Genomic DNA, 14,788 nt, shown 5'->3' on the forward strand with positions numbered 1-14,788 from the left:
ATAAGTGCATAACAACATTCGATTATGACCACATGATTTCCTCGTATAACAGCATTCGATTAACAGCAAAAGTGTATAACAACAAAAGTATTCACATGGCTTGCAACGATAGAACGGAACAAGCCACTTTTGGATCTGGATCTTCTCGGCTCGGGTACCGGTCTATGCTGCCACGAGCTTGTTGAGGTCGCCGATGGTGTCATCGTCGTTGCACTTCACTCTCAATTTCTTTCCCAGACGATCGTTCAACACCACCTCCAACATCTTTGAAGAAAGGATTGTCACACCCTAACCCTAGAAAGTGAGGATTTTTCTTCAATTGGAGTGATAAAGGATTGTCAGATTCTAACCGTAAACCCAATGATGACAACAATACTGTCGAAGCGCTCCTCTTTCCTTTTCCCGCGAGTCCCTTCCTGCTCCCACTATAAATTGGAGAGTGCTACAGTGCTCCTTATATAGCTAGGATTATAGACAGTCAGAATAACCGAGGATTTTAACGAGCAACAATGCTATGGGTTTTATTTTTATTTTTATAGCTATTAAAACTAGTGGTGAATTCATTGTATCAATAGACTTAGTTTACCGTGGATTGCTATCATAAATATGTCTGTCTCTCGGTGGAAAAGTTTGAAGGTTAGGAGATTGGGGTATTTTAGTTTTTTTACCTAATTAATTGGTTGTTAAAAGATTGAACATTGGTGTTATTGTTTTTGCATATTAATTTGTACAGTAAAAATATGCTAGTAAAAATACACTTCTACCTCTAAGATCAAAAAAATTTAAACCCGTTGATCAAGGGTGTTTTTAACTTTGCTGAAATGCTTCTCTACCAGTATATATTTTATGCATTCAGTGGGTGGTTTGGTACTTTCATATTAGTTTATTTGTTATGTCCAGGGTTATAAGGGCTTTTTAGTAACATTATTTTTAAATATTAAATTCTAAAAAGCTACTAGTTCGTGTTTTTCACGTGCCAATGCATTAATGGTGTCCATGTTTTTTCAACTGTGCATGTAACGCCACCATTTGTCCAAAAATAGCCTTTCGTTGTATCACTAGAAGTGTCGTCAAGTAATCTTTCTCCTAGTGTAAAGCGTGTCGGTGGTGGTCAAGTGGTTTATCACTAGTGGTCATTTTTTCTTTTTTTTGTCTATATTTCTCTCTCTTCCGATTAAAGTACATGTTTGTCTTTCTTTTTCTTTTTTAATTTTAGTTCTTATGTTTTTTATTGTTTATTTTCATCCTTGATCCTTTTAAAAAAGTTTTTTATATTTTTAATTCAGCCCTTAAATTACAATTGGTCATATATTGGTTTTACCAATTCGATCCTTATTCTTTTGATTTGTCATTGTTACCCTTAGATCTTGTTAAACGTGTGCGACATTGTAACGATCGTCCACCGTCTCAGGTGTAGTTTGTCTATCTATTCCGGCAAATATAAGAAGACAAGGAATTCTTATTTCTTATCAGTGAAGAAATGGAATGAGAGTTACCATTTAGTTTTTGGTTACTATAAACCTTAACTTCTCTTAGAGATCAGGTACAGAGACTGATTGTGTAAAGAGAAGGTATTAGCACTCTAAATACGTCTTATATAGGGTAAGTTGCATTGTTTTATTGTCTGATAAAAAATCTAAGGTCTTGTCATGTTTTTTTTAATTGTTGGTCCGTTTATAGTTCAAGAAAAACCCTTCTCAACAAGGAGGTTATTATCTTACGAGGTAAAACCTAACCATTCTAATATCTATAAAAGAATTAACTTTTTAATATTGGAAATACGTTTTATGTATAAATTCATAATCCCAGACATTAAAACAAAACAAAATATTTTTTTGATTTTTTGATATTGTCATGTGTTTTTTAGGTCATTGATTTATCTTTTCTTGATTTTAATAAATAAATTCAGCAGATACAATCAGATAAATATCTTATTTTGTGTGGTTAAATATCTTGATTTACATCTCTCAAATTTATCAAATTCTCTTTTGGTTGTTGTTAACAATTTTTTTTCTCATTTATTTACAGAAATGATTATTAATTTATTTATTAAGATACTCGTATAAGTTTTTTAATTTATACTTTAAATTTTTTTTATGTTAAAAAATACATTAAAACAGCTTATAAGCTAGTATGAAATGGTGAAAAAACATCATTACCCACGGTTAAAGCGTGGGTTAAATTATTACACTTGAGTAAGGGTGATCATTTTTTGTTTGGTTTGGTTTTTATATAAAAAAATAACCAAACCAGTTTTTTAAAAAAGAACTGAAACCGAATCGAAATTGGTTCAAATTGACCGGTTTTGGTTCGATTATTTTAGAACAAAAACTGGTTCAAACCGACCAGTTATGATTTGACTTGATTTTTTGGTTTGGCTCATTTTTTTTTTTGTTTGATTTAGTTTTTTTGGTTTCAGTCTTATAAAATCGAATTGGTTGATTTTTTAAAAATTCTAATCAGTTTTTTCTCAAGGTTCGGTTTTTTCGGTTATTTTTTTTTTTCGATTTTCTCAATTTAATCAGTTTTTTGGTTTTTTTTGTCCATCTCTACACTTGAGGGTAGGGGTGAGCAAAAAAACTGAAAGTGTGAGGATGAACAAAAAATATTAAAAAACCAATCAAACCAAGAAATCCGAAAAAAAAATTACTAAAAAAACCGAACTGTAAAAAAAAACCGATTAAACCGATTAAAATTTTGAAAAAACCGATTGGTTCGGTTCGGTTTCAATTATATAAGTTTGAAAAAAAATTGAACAAAAAAAACTAATAAAAAAACTGAGCCAGACCGAAAAAAAACTCGAACCAAATAAGAAAAAACCAAAAAAACCAAGCTAACTTGGTTTGAACTGGTTTTGTCCTGAAAACCGAATCGAAACTAGTCGGTCTGAACCGATTTCAGTTCAGTTTCTTTTTTTAAAAAATAATTGGTTTGACTACTTTTTTGTATAAAAGCTGAATCAAACTGAAAATAATCATCCCTGCTTAGAGCTTTTAGTGTAAAAAGCGAAACAATAGATTGTAGTTGGGCCATGTTTGCTGACAACTTCGTTCACCCATTTTAAAGACATGACCCAAAAAGTGGCTTGTCGCTTGGTAACTGTGGTTGTTGAGACAGGCCATAGCCTGGCTCGTGCAAACAAACATTTCTATTCTAGATTTCCTTTTAAAGTTTCAATATTGAATCAACAAATAAAAAAATTATTTTTCAATCTAAATTTAAAAAAAAAATCAAATAATATTTTTTCAAGTAATTTTATAAAATAAACTTTCATTTTTAGCTAAAATGTCAAAATAATGTCGCGTGCATTGTTTATGTTTAAAAATATAAGTACAGAAATTATAAAATAAAAATAAAAAATTTTATACAGGTAAGAGATTTAGACCATGGAGCTCATTAAAGTATAAATATTTGATTTTTTACAAGTATTGCATCATGTTTGAGAATAGAAAAAACAGATACATAAAAAATAAAAACATATTTTGTTGAAAAAATTTTGTTTTTATCCCATGATGCTTTTTTGAAATAGTACTTAAAGACTCCATTTTTCAAATTTGTCAATGGATAATCTTTTATGATTTGTCGTGCTAATAAGAATTGCCCAGTCCTCAAACATCTTACACAAAACAAAAGAAATTAAGGTAATTCATTGCGCGATGGTTTTCTTAAGTTTTTTTTATTTATTTACGTGGGCGTCCGGGCCAGCTTGCGCGCACCACGACTAATCCCACGGCCCACTGAACATCCTGCAAATCCAATGAACATGTAAGGCACTGCGGGAGTAACAGGCGTGCATAGTGAGGTTTGAACCCTGATGCAGAGAAAAGGGAACAAACCCCTTCCACCATTAGACCAAGACCTCAAGTGCAGTTTTCTTAAGGTTTTTGGTTACATTGGTGGGGTTTTATTTATATAATATGATTATAGTGATTATTTTTAAAAATTATTTTGTATCTAAAAATATATTAAAAATAACATTTTTTTTTAAAATCATTCTTAACATGAACACATTACAATTAAAAAATTCAAAATTTTTCAAAAACAAGATTGGATAGCAAAAAGAAACAATGTATTAATCAAGCCAAAACATATATTTTTTTTTAAATGAATGATTTTATAATATTATTCAGTGTAACTCTAAAAAGACGTCGGTTTTCATCATGTAAGACCCCATTGATCATCTTTTTATACATCATTGTGTATAGATTGTGCATTTTTTTTTGTTTTTTTAATTTAGTCCTTGAACTTTTTTTTTCCTAACACTTCAGTTCTAATCGAAGACCAATTGTTTTTTATTTCTTATGAAAGGGTGAAATGCCACAAGTTTTATAAAATATGCACTTTAGTCCTTGAACTTTAAAGATAAAATAATTTATACAATTTTAGTATATTAATATTTTTCTAGTTTAGTTTTGTTACAAATGTTCATTTCTGTTATTTTTCCAGTCCCTAATTGAGAGAGGTCGCTATATTCTAGTGGTACGAAGAAAAAAGTGTCGGTGGCATTAATTAAGGTAACAAAGATGAACAATATTTGTATTAAGTGATTTCATTTGACGAGGGGAGTTCATACCATGTGTTTTTTTTTTACCTTTAAAGTCAATAAAAAAATAACTATGAACTTGAATTGATTTTATTTTTTGGGGTGGTTTTTTGATACCATAGATAGATATGTCATGGTTTCTATGATATTTTTATAGATGTTTTGTGTTAAAAGGGGGTTGAAAATGGATTTTCAAGTAAAAAAAGCTTAATAATATGGCATCCGTAATTTGAGCAAATTGAATGATGTGTTGTTTACCTCAGCAGGCAACATGTCATTAGATCTTTTTTTCAAAATATTTATGGGGCCTAGATGCTAAAAATACTAATAATTAAGGGCTAAGTTGTGCGGGCCCTAGCAAAATAGGCTAGCCCTATTAGTGTCTTTTTTTTAATATTTTTTAATTAATGATTTTCTTATATTTTTTTCTTTATATTTTTTAATTTATATTTAAATTAGTGCTCTCTTTCTCTCCCTTTCATTTTGTTTTGAAAGTATATTTTAAATTATAATTTTTTTTTTCTAATTATGTATTCAAATTTGAAGAGCTTTTCTGATTTATCTATATATATTCTTTTTATATGGATTAATTTTAGGTTTGAAAATAATAAAAAATTATTCTTAGATAATATTTATAATTCGTGCAGTCTTTTCATGGAGTTATTTTTTTATTTTATTTTATTTGATCAATTTAATTTATATTTCTATTTTTATTATCATTTACTCTAATAAAAAAATATTTTAATAAATAAATTCAACAAACATAACCGAGTAGATATTTTATTTTTTATAATTAAATATTTTGATCTATAACTCTCTCTTGATTGTTCAAAATTTATTTTTAGATATAGTTAATGACTTTTTATTTATTTATTTATTCATACATATAGTTTTTAATTTATTTGATTAAATGTAATCTTCTCAATTTCTTTTATTATTTTTGATATTTTAAAATTTATTTATTTTCAAATAAAATAATTAAAATAAAATTTCAGGGGACTGCAATGTCCTCGAGGGTCATCAAACTAGGAATTCTTAAAAAAGAAAAAAGAAAAAAGAAAAAAGAAAAAACCATGGCTTGACGACGCCAATAAAGAAATATAAATACGGAAGTTGGAGCTGGACTGATGCAAAGTCTCTGATAATAATAGTAGTAAGAAAAAATAAGTAAATAAAAGGCTGGCTGCTGTTGCTAAAGCCTGAAGCCGGCGTGTGTGATTGAGAAGATCCTCTTTATCACCCGGTCGCCTAACCCTAATCGCCTTGGAGCCACGGCAGCACTACCAGGTAAATCTCCCGCCGGCTTAAGCTTAATTAGGTTATTTATCTTTTGTGTGTCGACGATTCTTTCGGTCATTAGTAGATTACGTTAGGAGATGATTTTGTTTTTCACGAAGATCAAGAATTACGATCGTCAGAGCACACAATACTTTTCGTGTTCTTCCGGTCGTTCTCCGTGTACAATTTCAGTTTTCAACCCTAATTAATTTTTAACTGCACGCTGGATCGCTGATCATCCATCCGTCTTCTTTCTTTTTCTGGGATCAATTTGTATTGTCTAAACTGATTAGTTTTTCTCCTAATCCAGGCGAGGGGAGGTCAACGGAGAACTATGGTCTCCTCAACACCCTGCTTTCAGGAAGAAGATGATTATTTTTCTTTCTCCTCTAGAAAGAGGTTGAAGATTTCAGATTTTCAGCGCCAAGAACAACAAGATGCATATATCTCCACTGGTAACTGTGATGACGACACATTCATGGTGACGAGTAGCGCTGAAGAATGCTCGTTCGATGGGTATTACATTTCTCTCCTACCTCTCCCAATCTCTTTCTTTTTTTATGTTTCTTGATTTTTTTTTTATCTAACCCTGTCTACGCTACTTAATGCCGCTCCAACCTCTCTGCCTTGTTGCTGCTTCATTGATGATGAAAATATTTAGTTCTAGTTCCATACCAGAGATGAGTTGCAAGTCCAATGGAAATAGTGAAGGTATGCCTAATACTGGCGGGGCTTCATACGGGGGAGAGAATTCTTCTGGCCACTCACCACCTGCTTTTGTTAGTGGATGGATGTACTATAATGAAAATGGACAAATGTGTGGTCCTTACATCCAGCAACAGCTTTACGAGGGATTATCTACTGGTTTCCTGCCTGAGGATCTTCCTGTGTATCCCATTGCAAATGGGATATTGATCAATCCCGTTCCTCTCAACTACTTCAAGCAGTTTCCTGATCATGTTTCCACTGGTTTTACATATCTTTGTTTGGGTACTTCAGGCACAACTATGCCTACAAATCACTCTACAGATTTAGCAGCACATAGGCAAGAAGGCGTTCAGTATGCTGCTCCAGTCTCTGCTCATCCAGATATAGAATCCATATCTGATTCCCGTGTTCATAACCATACTTACATCTCCAACCAACCGATGTCCAACTCTGAAGCAGCCGACTATGTCACACCAGTTTCACTTGTGGTACTGCAATGTTTTTTTTTTTTTCCAGACGGGTGCGGGGTCATACCTCTCTCCTATATCTTTCCCTCCCTGTTCCTTTTCAGTTCACCTCCACCTTTGAAAATGCCTCTGATTCTTTTTTTTCCAGTCAGGTGAAGATTCCTGTTGGCTATTCAAGGATGATGATGGGAGGAAGCATGGGCCACATTCTCTTCTGGAGCTTTACTCTTGGTATCAGTACGGGTATCTTAAAGATTCATTAATGGTAAGCAGTTGCCTCAGACATGTTCAATTGTGCTTCTCACTACATAACATAGTTTTACTTGTATTTTAACCTTCACCATGCATCTCATTTGGCAGATATATCATTCTCAGAATAAGTTTAGACCCCTTCCTCTGCTATCTATTATGAATGCTTGGAGATTGGATAAATCTGAATCTTTCTCCATGACCGATGCCAACACTGAAACTGGCTCATCTCAGAGTTTCATATCTGTAATTTCTGAAGAAGTTTCCTGTCAATTGCACTCTGGAATATTGAAAGCTGCTCGTAGATTTGCATTAGATGAGATAATCTGCAATGTCATTTCAGAGTTTGTTCACACAAAGAGAGCAGAGAGATCTCTTATGCTTGATAATCAGGCTGCCAAAACTTGTTTTGTGGACGGGAAAATGGTATTGCATAGAAATTCTAGGGATTTTACACATGCTTGAATTTCTTCAGGCCTCATCATACCCTATTCTCACTAACATCTTCATATTTTTTTTAGTCTCAATCTGCCAGTGAGAGGCTGATTTTTTCTACTCCTGAGTGTGATGCTGCTGCCTGCAATTATATCTCTGATGAGTTGTCCGTGCAATTACCCAGAATTACAAAATCTGTTGGAAATGCTGATGATTTCTGGGGGTCTTACGCTGTTATTTGTAGATGTCTTTTTGATTATTGCATGGAAGTCATGTGGAATGCTGTCTTTTACGATACCATAGCAGAGTATACAATTTCATGGAGAAAGAGCAAACTTTGGTTCCATCATCCATATTTGTGCATGAAGATTGAAGAATTACCCAGTGAAACTGTATGTAGGGAGTTTATTCAGAGTTCTTTTTTCCTTGTTCCATACACAGAAAATTGCTGAATTAGAGTTTTAAATGGTTTTACAGTATTTTTCTGGCCAAGAATCTCCTGCTAGCTGTGTCGACTGCCCTCCTGGTTTTGAGAGTCTCAAAACTAAATCAGATCATACTGTGCCATCGTCTATTACATCTTCATGTGCACATGTGGGGCAGGAGCCTTGTGAACAGAATAGCCTATCGTTTAAAGATTGTCCGGATGATGACATGAAATGCATCTTAGAAAGCGTAGCATATGAGCTGCATAAGTACACAAAGGTGTCTTTGTTAGAGTATGTTGAAATTCTTGTGAAAGAGAAAGTGAAGAAATTAGTTAAACTTTCAGAGGATAAGAGATTAAATGAGGTAACTGTAAGATTACTGTGCTTTCTTTATTTTTTCCCATTGCTGCTAAAGAAAATAAAAGGAAGTTGACTGTGGCTGTCAATTTGCAGCTTTATCTCTATTGGTTATGCTCTTTTCTTCTGCTGCAGGAAATTGTTGAATTTTCTATTCCATCCAGCCAGGCAAGTGAGTATGGTTCTATAGAAATGAAAGATGAGCAGATGATTGATTCAAACCAAATTCCTGCTGAGATAATGTTTTCCAGCAACCCTCAAAGCTCACTACAAGTGCAAAAATCTTTTTTTCCATTTCAATCTGAGAATGAAATATCCAATTTTCTGGCAATTGCTTTTAAAAGCTTACATCCATCTGTTGTCAATGCAATTGATGATGAAAACATTGACGGGCCACCACCACCTGGATTCAAAGAAACTGCTCTTTTCCCTTCCACTATGAATAAATCCCAACCTTCAAAATCACTTGAATTGACTCCCAAGGCTGGAGCCCATGTCACCATTGCAATGTGCATGCAGAAGCTGCATGATGATGTACTTAGTGTTTGGAAATCGATCTTTGTTGATGAAATTCTTCATCAATCTCCTAGATTATGTTGCGCTTCAGAAAAGCATACTGAACCTGGTATCAATGAGGTATGGATTTATTAATTTTAACTTTTCTTTCATTAGGTGAATAATTCATTTTTACATCTACACATAGTTGTTGGTTGCATTTTAATGTTTGAATTAATGCTTAATTCTGTTGTAAAAATTTTAGGAAGGAGCATTCAAATTCACAGAGGGGTTGAACAGGTTTCTCAGCCCAGACTCTTCAGTACTGTCATTGGTTTCAGGTAAATACACGTATCACCGGAAGAGGAAGAGAAAGTTGGTCGGAAAGAAGCTGGGCTCATCTTCTCATTCTACTACTACAGTTGATCCTGGATTACTGAAACAGCCTGTGGAGAAGTCAAGAAAGCAGGATGTTCTTAGCGATGCTTCTGAGAATGTAGTGGTTCAACCTGTAAAGACTCCTAAGAAGAAGGGCCAGGCTTCATCTGTTGATGCTAGGCCTTTGAAAGCCACTATTGCTGAATCATCTGTTAATGTTGGGCCTTCAAAAGCCACTGTCAAAAGCACCTTAAAAAGGGATCAATCATTGCCCAAAAATATTAGTCATCGGAAAGTAATGAAGATTGCACGAGCAATTAATGGTATTGCATTTTTCTTATAATATTTGATTTCTTTGTAAATGTTATTACCATGAAGTCATGTAATTTTTACCATTACCTATTTACTCTTAAATATCCAGATGATAAAGATGCCAAAGATTCCATAAAGACTTCGAGGGATATGGTTGGGCTTATTGATTGCAATGGCCATGATGCTGGAATTGAGAAATCAGGGACTACTGAATGTTCTAAGAAGACTCTAAACTGTAAGAAATGATGTGATGTTGTTTTGGTGAGCATAAAACCTTTTATTTCTTTCTTTCTTGTTGATTGTGTTTTCTTGTGTACAGCAACCAAGGTGTCAAAATCAAAAAGGAAAAGCACAGTAGATGGTGGATCCGTGTCACACCCAACAAAGATTCTTAAAGTAGAAAATGGCGCTAACAAGCATGCAGCAACTGGACAGGTTATGGCACGGAAGACAAAGTCTGATCATGTTCTCTTACGTACAGCAACCAAAGTGTCGAAGTTGAAAAGGAAAAGCACAGTAAATGGTGGATCTGTGTCACATCCTATGAAGATTCTTAAAGTAGAAAATGGTGCTATCAAGCAAACAGCAACTGGACAGTTTACAGCACGGAAGGCAAAGTCTAGTAAATCCAGGATGTTAAATCCCTGCCCTAGATCTGATGGTTGTGCACGGTCATCAATTAATGGTTGGGAATGGCATGCATGGTCAGTTAAAGCTGGTCCTGCTGAAAGAGCTCGTGTTAGGGGAGTGCAGTGCATTCATGCCAAGTACTCAGGTTCAGAGGCATATGCATCTCAGCTGTCAAATGGCAAGGTCCTTTCTGCAAGGACCAACAGGGTGAAGCTTCGCAATCTTCTTGCTGCTGCAGAAGGTGTTGACCTTTTGAAAGCAACACAGTTGAAGGTGATTGAAAAATGAAGCTTGTCCATGAACTGCTAATTTTATGTTTTGTCAAATAATAATTATTGCACATTTCTTTTTAGGCAAGAAAAAAGCGTTTATGTTTCCAGCAAAGCAAGATACATGACTGGGGTCTTGTTGCTCTAGAGTCAATTGAGGCTGAGGACTTTGTAATTGAATATGTAGGCGAACTGATTCGTCCACAAGTAAGTTTATATGCTGGTTGCAGTGTGTTACATAATATAGTTGTAATTCCTAAACCTTTACCCCATTGCTACAAGTTTTTAATTATTCATTCTCTTTTGCTATTTTTTTTCTCATTTCATTGATGCCCTTTTATTGTGTTTATACTTTACACAGATATCTGATATACGTGAAAGACTTTATGAGAAGATGGGAATTGGCAGCAGTTATCTTTTTAGACTTGATGATGGTTATGTGGTCAGTAGATCAATATTATGGCATGTCTGCATTTTTTGCTACCAAATTTCAATTTCATTATTTTGTTTAAGGCTGCTTTTTAACAAGAATTGCCCTCTTTCCCCTTATCCCTAATCTACTCAACCCCATAGTTTTCCTTTAGCTTTGTTTTTCTCCCCAGCAGTGCTCATATATATGGACTGCTGTCTGGGCTTGTGTTTGGGGTGGGTTTGTTTTTCTGGTGTCTCGACTCTGTACATATGGATGCACAGAACCTTTTCACCGTTTCCTTTCCTTATTTTTTAATCTCTACTGTTGATCGCAAATTTTGAAATCCTGAATGGAGTTGGATGGTCTCTTTGCAAGGCATGTTTTGGTGTTATTTTACTGTAGCAAAATAGTGCTTCAATTTATTTCTGGTATGTGGTCCTTCTATTGAATTATATACTTGTATGCAAACCACAAAGTTGATATTGGGATTGGAGGGCAACAGTGACCTGCTTTTATCACCATTGCATTTTATTTTATGATGTTTGTTATAAGCTGTGAGCGCAAGCATGTTACATTTGTATGCCCTTCCTAAATTGTGTAGGTTGATGCCACAAAACGTGGTGGGATTGCAAGATTTATAAACCATTCTTGCGAGGTAGGTACATATATTATCATGCAAATGATTCCATTTACTGAAATTGATGTTATTTCTTGATTCTTATAATTGAATTGACTTTTGTTTATAGCCAAACTGCTACACCAAGGTTATAAGTGTTGAAGGTCAGAAAAAAATTTTCATTTATGCAAAACGTTATATAGCTGCTGGTGAAGAAATTACTTACAATTACAAATTTCCTCTGGAGGATAAAAAGATACCTTGCAACTGTGGTTCTAAGAAGTAAGTGGCCGTGGATGACTTTTATCTTTGTTATCTTGTTTGCATTGTTTTTCAAGTTTGATCTGGAATCTAATTCAACAATTTTTTTTGTTCAGGTGTCGTGGATCATTGAATTAGGGAAGTATTCTGAGATGCCAATTATGGTGAGTGTCATTTTTATTATTTACTGTGACAAGACATGAATTTTGTTCATTGCCTTCCTATCTCTTATAGTTTATGATCAATATTTTGTAGGCTGTATTTTAGAGTTGTCTCTCACCATGTATGGTTGACAGGATCAGAATATAGGTTTGTTAATTATTTTCAATGCATATATATTTCATTCAACTAAATTGGTTTGATTTAGCTTCTCCTCCTGCTTTTTCCCCCTTCACCTGGAATGATTTCTTAATTTACTACTTTTCCGTTCAAAACTGGAATGTGGAAATTTTATTTAGGTATTTTCTTTGATCTTCTAGCAACAGAGAATTTAGCAATTCGTTTTTTTTATCTTGTAGTTTGATGCGTTTGGAAGAGCTGGGTTTGTTCATAAACTGCTGCTTGAAAGATTTGTTTGGTGTTCTGATGAGATGGGTGCAGAACAGCAGCAGTGAACATTGGCATGGTTTATCTTCAATTGTATGTTTCTAATCACTGATCACTTAGTGTTGAATATTTTATAGTGCTTCCATCACTTATCAACCACTTTACCATTTTTCCTTGGCATCTTTGTCTGTTTAATGAACTAATATGGGGATCCATAATAGCTTAGAATGTTACATGTAATACCTGGAGTTCGTATTGTGTGAATCTAGTTTAGAGATGGGAAAGTTGATATGTGAAAATTCTTAAAGCTAGCATGAAAACAAGACAATGTTTTATGCATTTCATTAAGGCACAATGGCATATCCCTTGGTTCCAAGTGCTATTAGAGTATGAAGTCCGGATTTCAGGACAAGCAACTGGGATGGGTTGTGCATGCGTGCATTTCCCAATGGCAAAAGGAAAAAAGTACAAGGTTTGGAGATATACCTATGAACACTATTAACATGAGCATGGGATGGTGCAAACACATATATACATACATTTATCGGTAATCAGTCTTTCACGCAAATCTTTTTTGTTGACACTCTTGAATTATCATTTTTTTTGTTTTTTCTAATTTTATCCTCTGAATTGTTGGCTGTTTTGACTGACACCCACACCCATTTTTTTCCATTGAATAACTCGGGTTGCACATGTTTCCTTATAAAATCTCAAAATATCTTTAAAAAATCCTTAATGAATCAACCTTGACCAATATTATGATAAAACTCTTTCTTACAATATGATAAATTATCATCAAGAATCAACCCTCTATTGTTTTTTTATGACTTCTCGGTGATTGTTTAGAAAAACATGCTGCATGTGAGTTTTAATGGCTAAATTGGATGGAATCTATAGAAGGGGTAAACATCTTATAGCTTGGCCTCTTAAATAATAATAATAATAATAATAATAAGGTGGTGTTAATCATAACAACCTATAATTCAGAGGTGTTTTTACGATGTAGCTTACATTCATACCCACATTCTTTTATTCTTGTATCTGCTTTGAATCAAAACCTGGAATATGATTATAGCTTTGTAAATGGATTAAACATTTGACATGTTTGCTCATTAATGTTATTTCATTTGCTTCATGCTACCATCATTTCTTTCCAGACAATGTTTTCTTTATAAATAAAAAGAAACTGAAATCTGAAGTTCACCTATGTGTGAAGCTGTCAACTTTGTGCTAGTGTCTCAGACAATCTCATGTTAAAAATGCCTGCCATTTTTGTAATAACTGATATAATTATAACACATTTCATATCTGTGATTAGTGAGTCCGTGTCTTAACCTGAGCAGTAATCTTGAATCCATTAGATTACAGCTCTGGTGGTTAACTTGGTAATATAAGCAGAGTGTGGTTTGCTAAATTAAATGGACTACCAATTATATATCAGTGTGGAGGAAGGGATGGGTGGATGTGTTTTTAGGACAAGGGAGGTGGGGGATAAGCTTGAAGAGAAGTGTGAATTTTCTTCACTACCCAAAATGATGTATCCAGTCAGTCGATCACTTAAAAAGTGGGCCTCTAGTTGGGCATGGATAATCTTTTATGGGCTTTTTTCATAGTGGGTCTCTTGTAGAAACTCCGTACTTGTTCTGTTGGGAGAAGTGTTACCTGTAATAACCACTTCACAAATGAAGTTCACTCTCCAATAATATCACTTTTAAGCATTTTTTTTTATCTGTAGCAATGAATTACCAAGGCATCTTGAGTTCTATCATCTGTACATCATCAGTTGACACTGAGAATCTGTTAATTTTCTGTTTGGTTTAGCAATTGATTGGAGGACCATTTTTTTGCATTCAAATCATTAATGCAATTATTATGTTGTTCCAGGCTGTGAATCTAGGCATTGATAAAAGCTGGACGATGTGATTGTGATGATCATTCTATGTTGAATTTCCCCCCTACTCTTCGAAGATGAATTAATGACCAGTGCATTCTTGTAGATCTCTCTCTGCTGCAGATGAGTTTCTCCTCTTAGAAACTCCAAATCAATTTATTGTTCTTGCACATAACATTTTTGGAGTATTGATTTGTTGTACAGACATGCATTATTTCCTTATTTATTCAGTACAGGGAAAAACTAATATATGTGATGAAACTTATTAATAAATTTAGTTTTTGATTCTCTTGATAGTGATAGTTGGTGATGGCTGCTTCACCCTTGCAACTCTAACATGTTTTTGTGTCTCAAAATTAAATTAGAGGAACTGAAGAATTTCGGAGCATGTGGTGCTTACACCTATTAAACCAAATATTGACTACAGGAGGGACTCGGTAAATATGGGCTAGCTGTCAAGCAGTTGGTAAAAAACTTTTACAAGGCCATGGATCTCAACATTTTTGCTGTCAT

General features: G+C 34.0%; 1 protein-coding gene across 2 annotated transcripts; it reads left to right on the forward strand.

The window, feature by feature from the left end:
- Window positions 1–5,583: 5,583 nt before the first annotated feature.
- On the forward strand, window positions 5,584–14,563 carry LOC118042002 (histone-lysine N-methyltransferase ATXR7). 2 transcript variants are annotated; one of them, XM_035049500.2, is made up of 19 exons: window positions 5,584–5,830; window positions 6,132–6,337; window positions 6,483–7,017; window positions 7,145–7,261; window positions 7,357–7,671; window positions 7,767–8,072; window positions 8,158–8,472; window positions 8,601–9,101; window positions 9,226–9,661; window positions 9,760–9,885; window positions 9,970–10,553; window positions 10,634–10,756; window positions 10,911–10,991; window positions 11,563–11,616; window positions 11,708–11,859; window positions 11,955–12,002; window positions 12,094–12,147; window positions 12,357–12,477; window positions 14,269–14,563. In XM_035049500.2, the coding sequence occupies exons 2-16, from the start codon at window positions 6,156–6,158 to the stop codon at window positions 11,974–11,976; spliced, it is 3,849 nt and encodes a 1,282-aa protein (XP_034905391.1). In that variant the 5' UTR covers window positions 5,584–5,830; window positions 6,132–6,155; the 3' UTR covers window positions 11,977–12,002; window positions 12,094–12,147; window positions 12,357–12,477; window positions 14,269–14,563. The 2 variants fall into 2 exon arrangements, with proteins under 2 accessions (XP_034905391.1, XP_034905392.1); XM_035049501.2 differs by lacking the exon at window positions 12,094–12,147.
- The last annotated feature ends 225 nt before the right edge of the window (window positions 14,564–14,788 follow it).

This window comes from Populus alba, chromosome 2 (genome assembly GCF_005239225.2).
Source record: "Populus alba chromosome 2, ASM523922v2, whole genome shotgun sequence".
Classification (NCBI taxonomy): Eukaryota; Viridiplantae; Streptophyta; class Magnoliopsida; order Malpighiales; family Salicaceae; genus Populus; species Populus alba.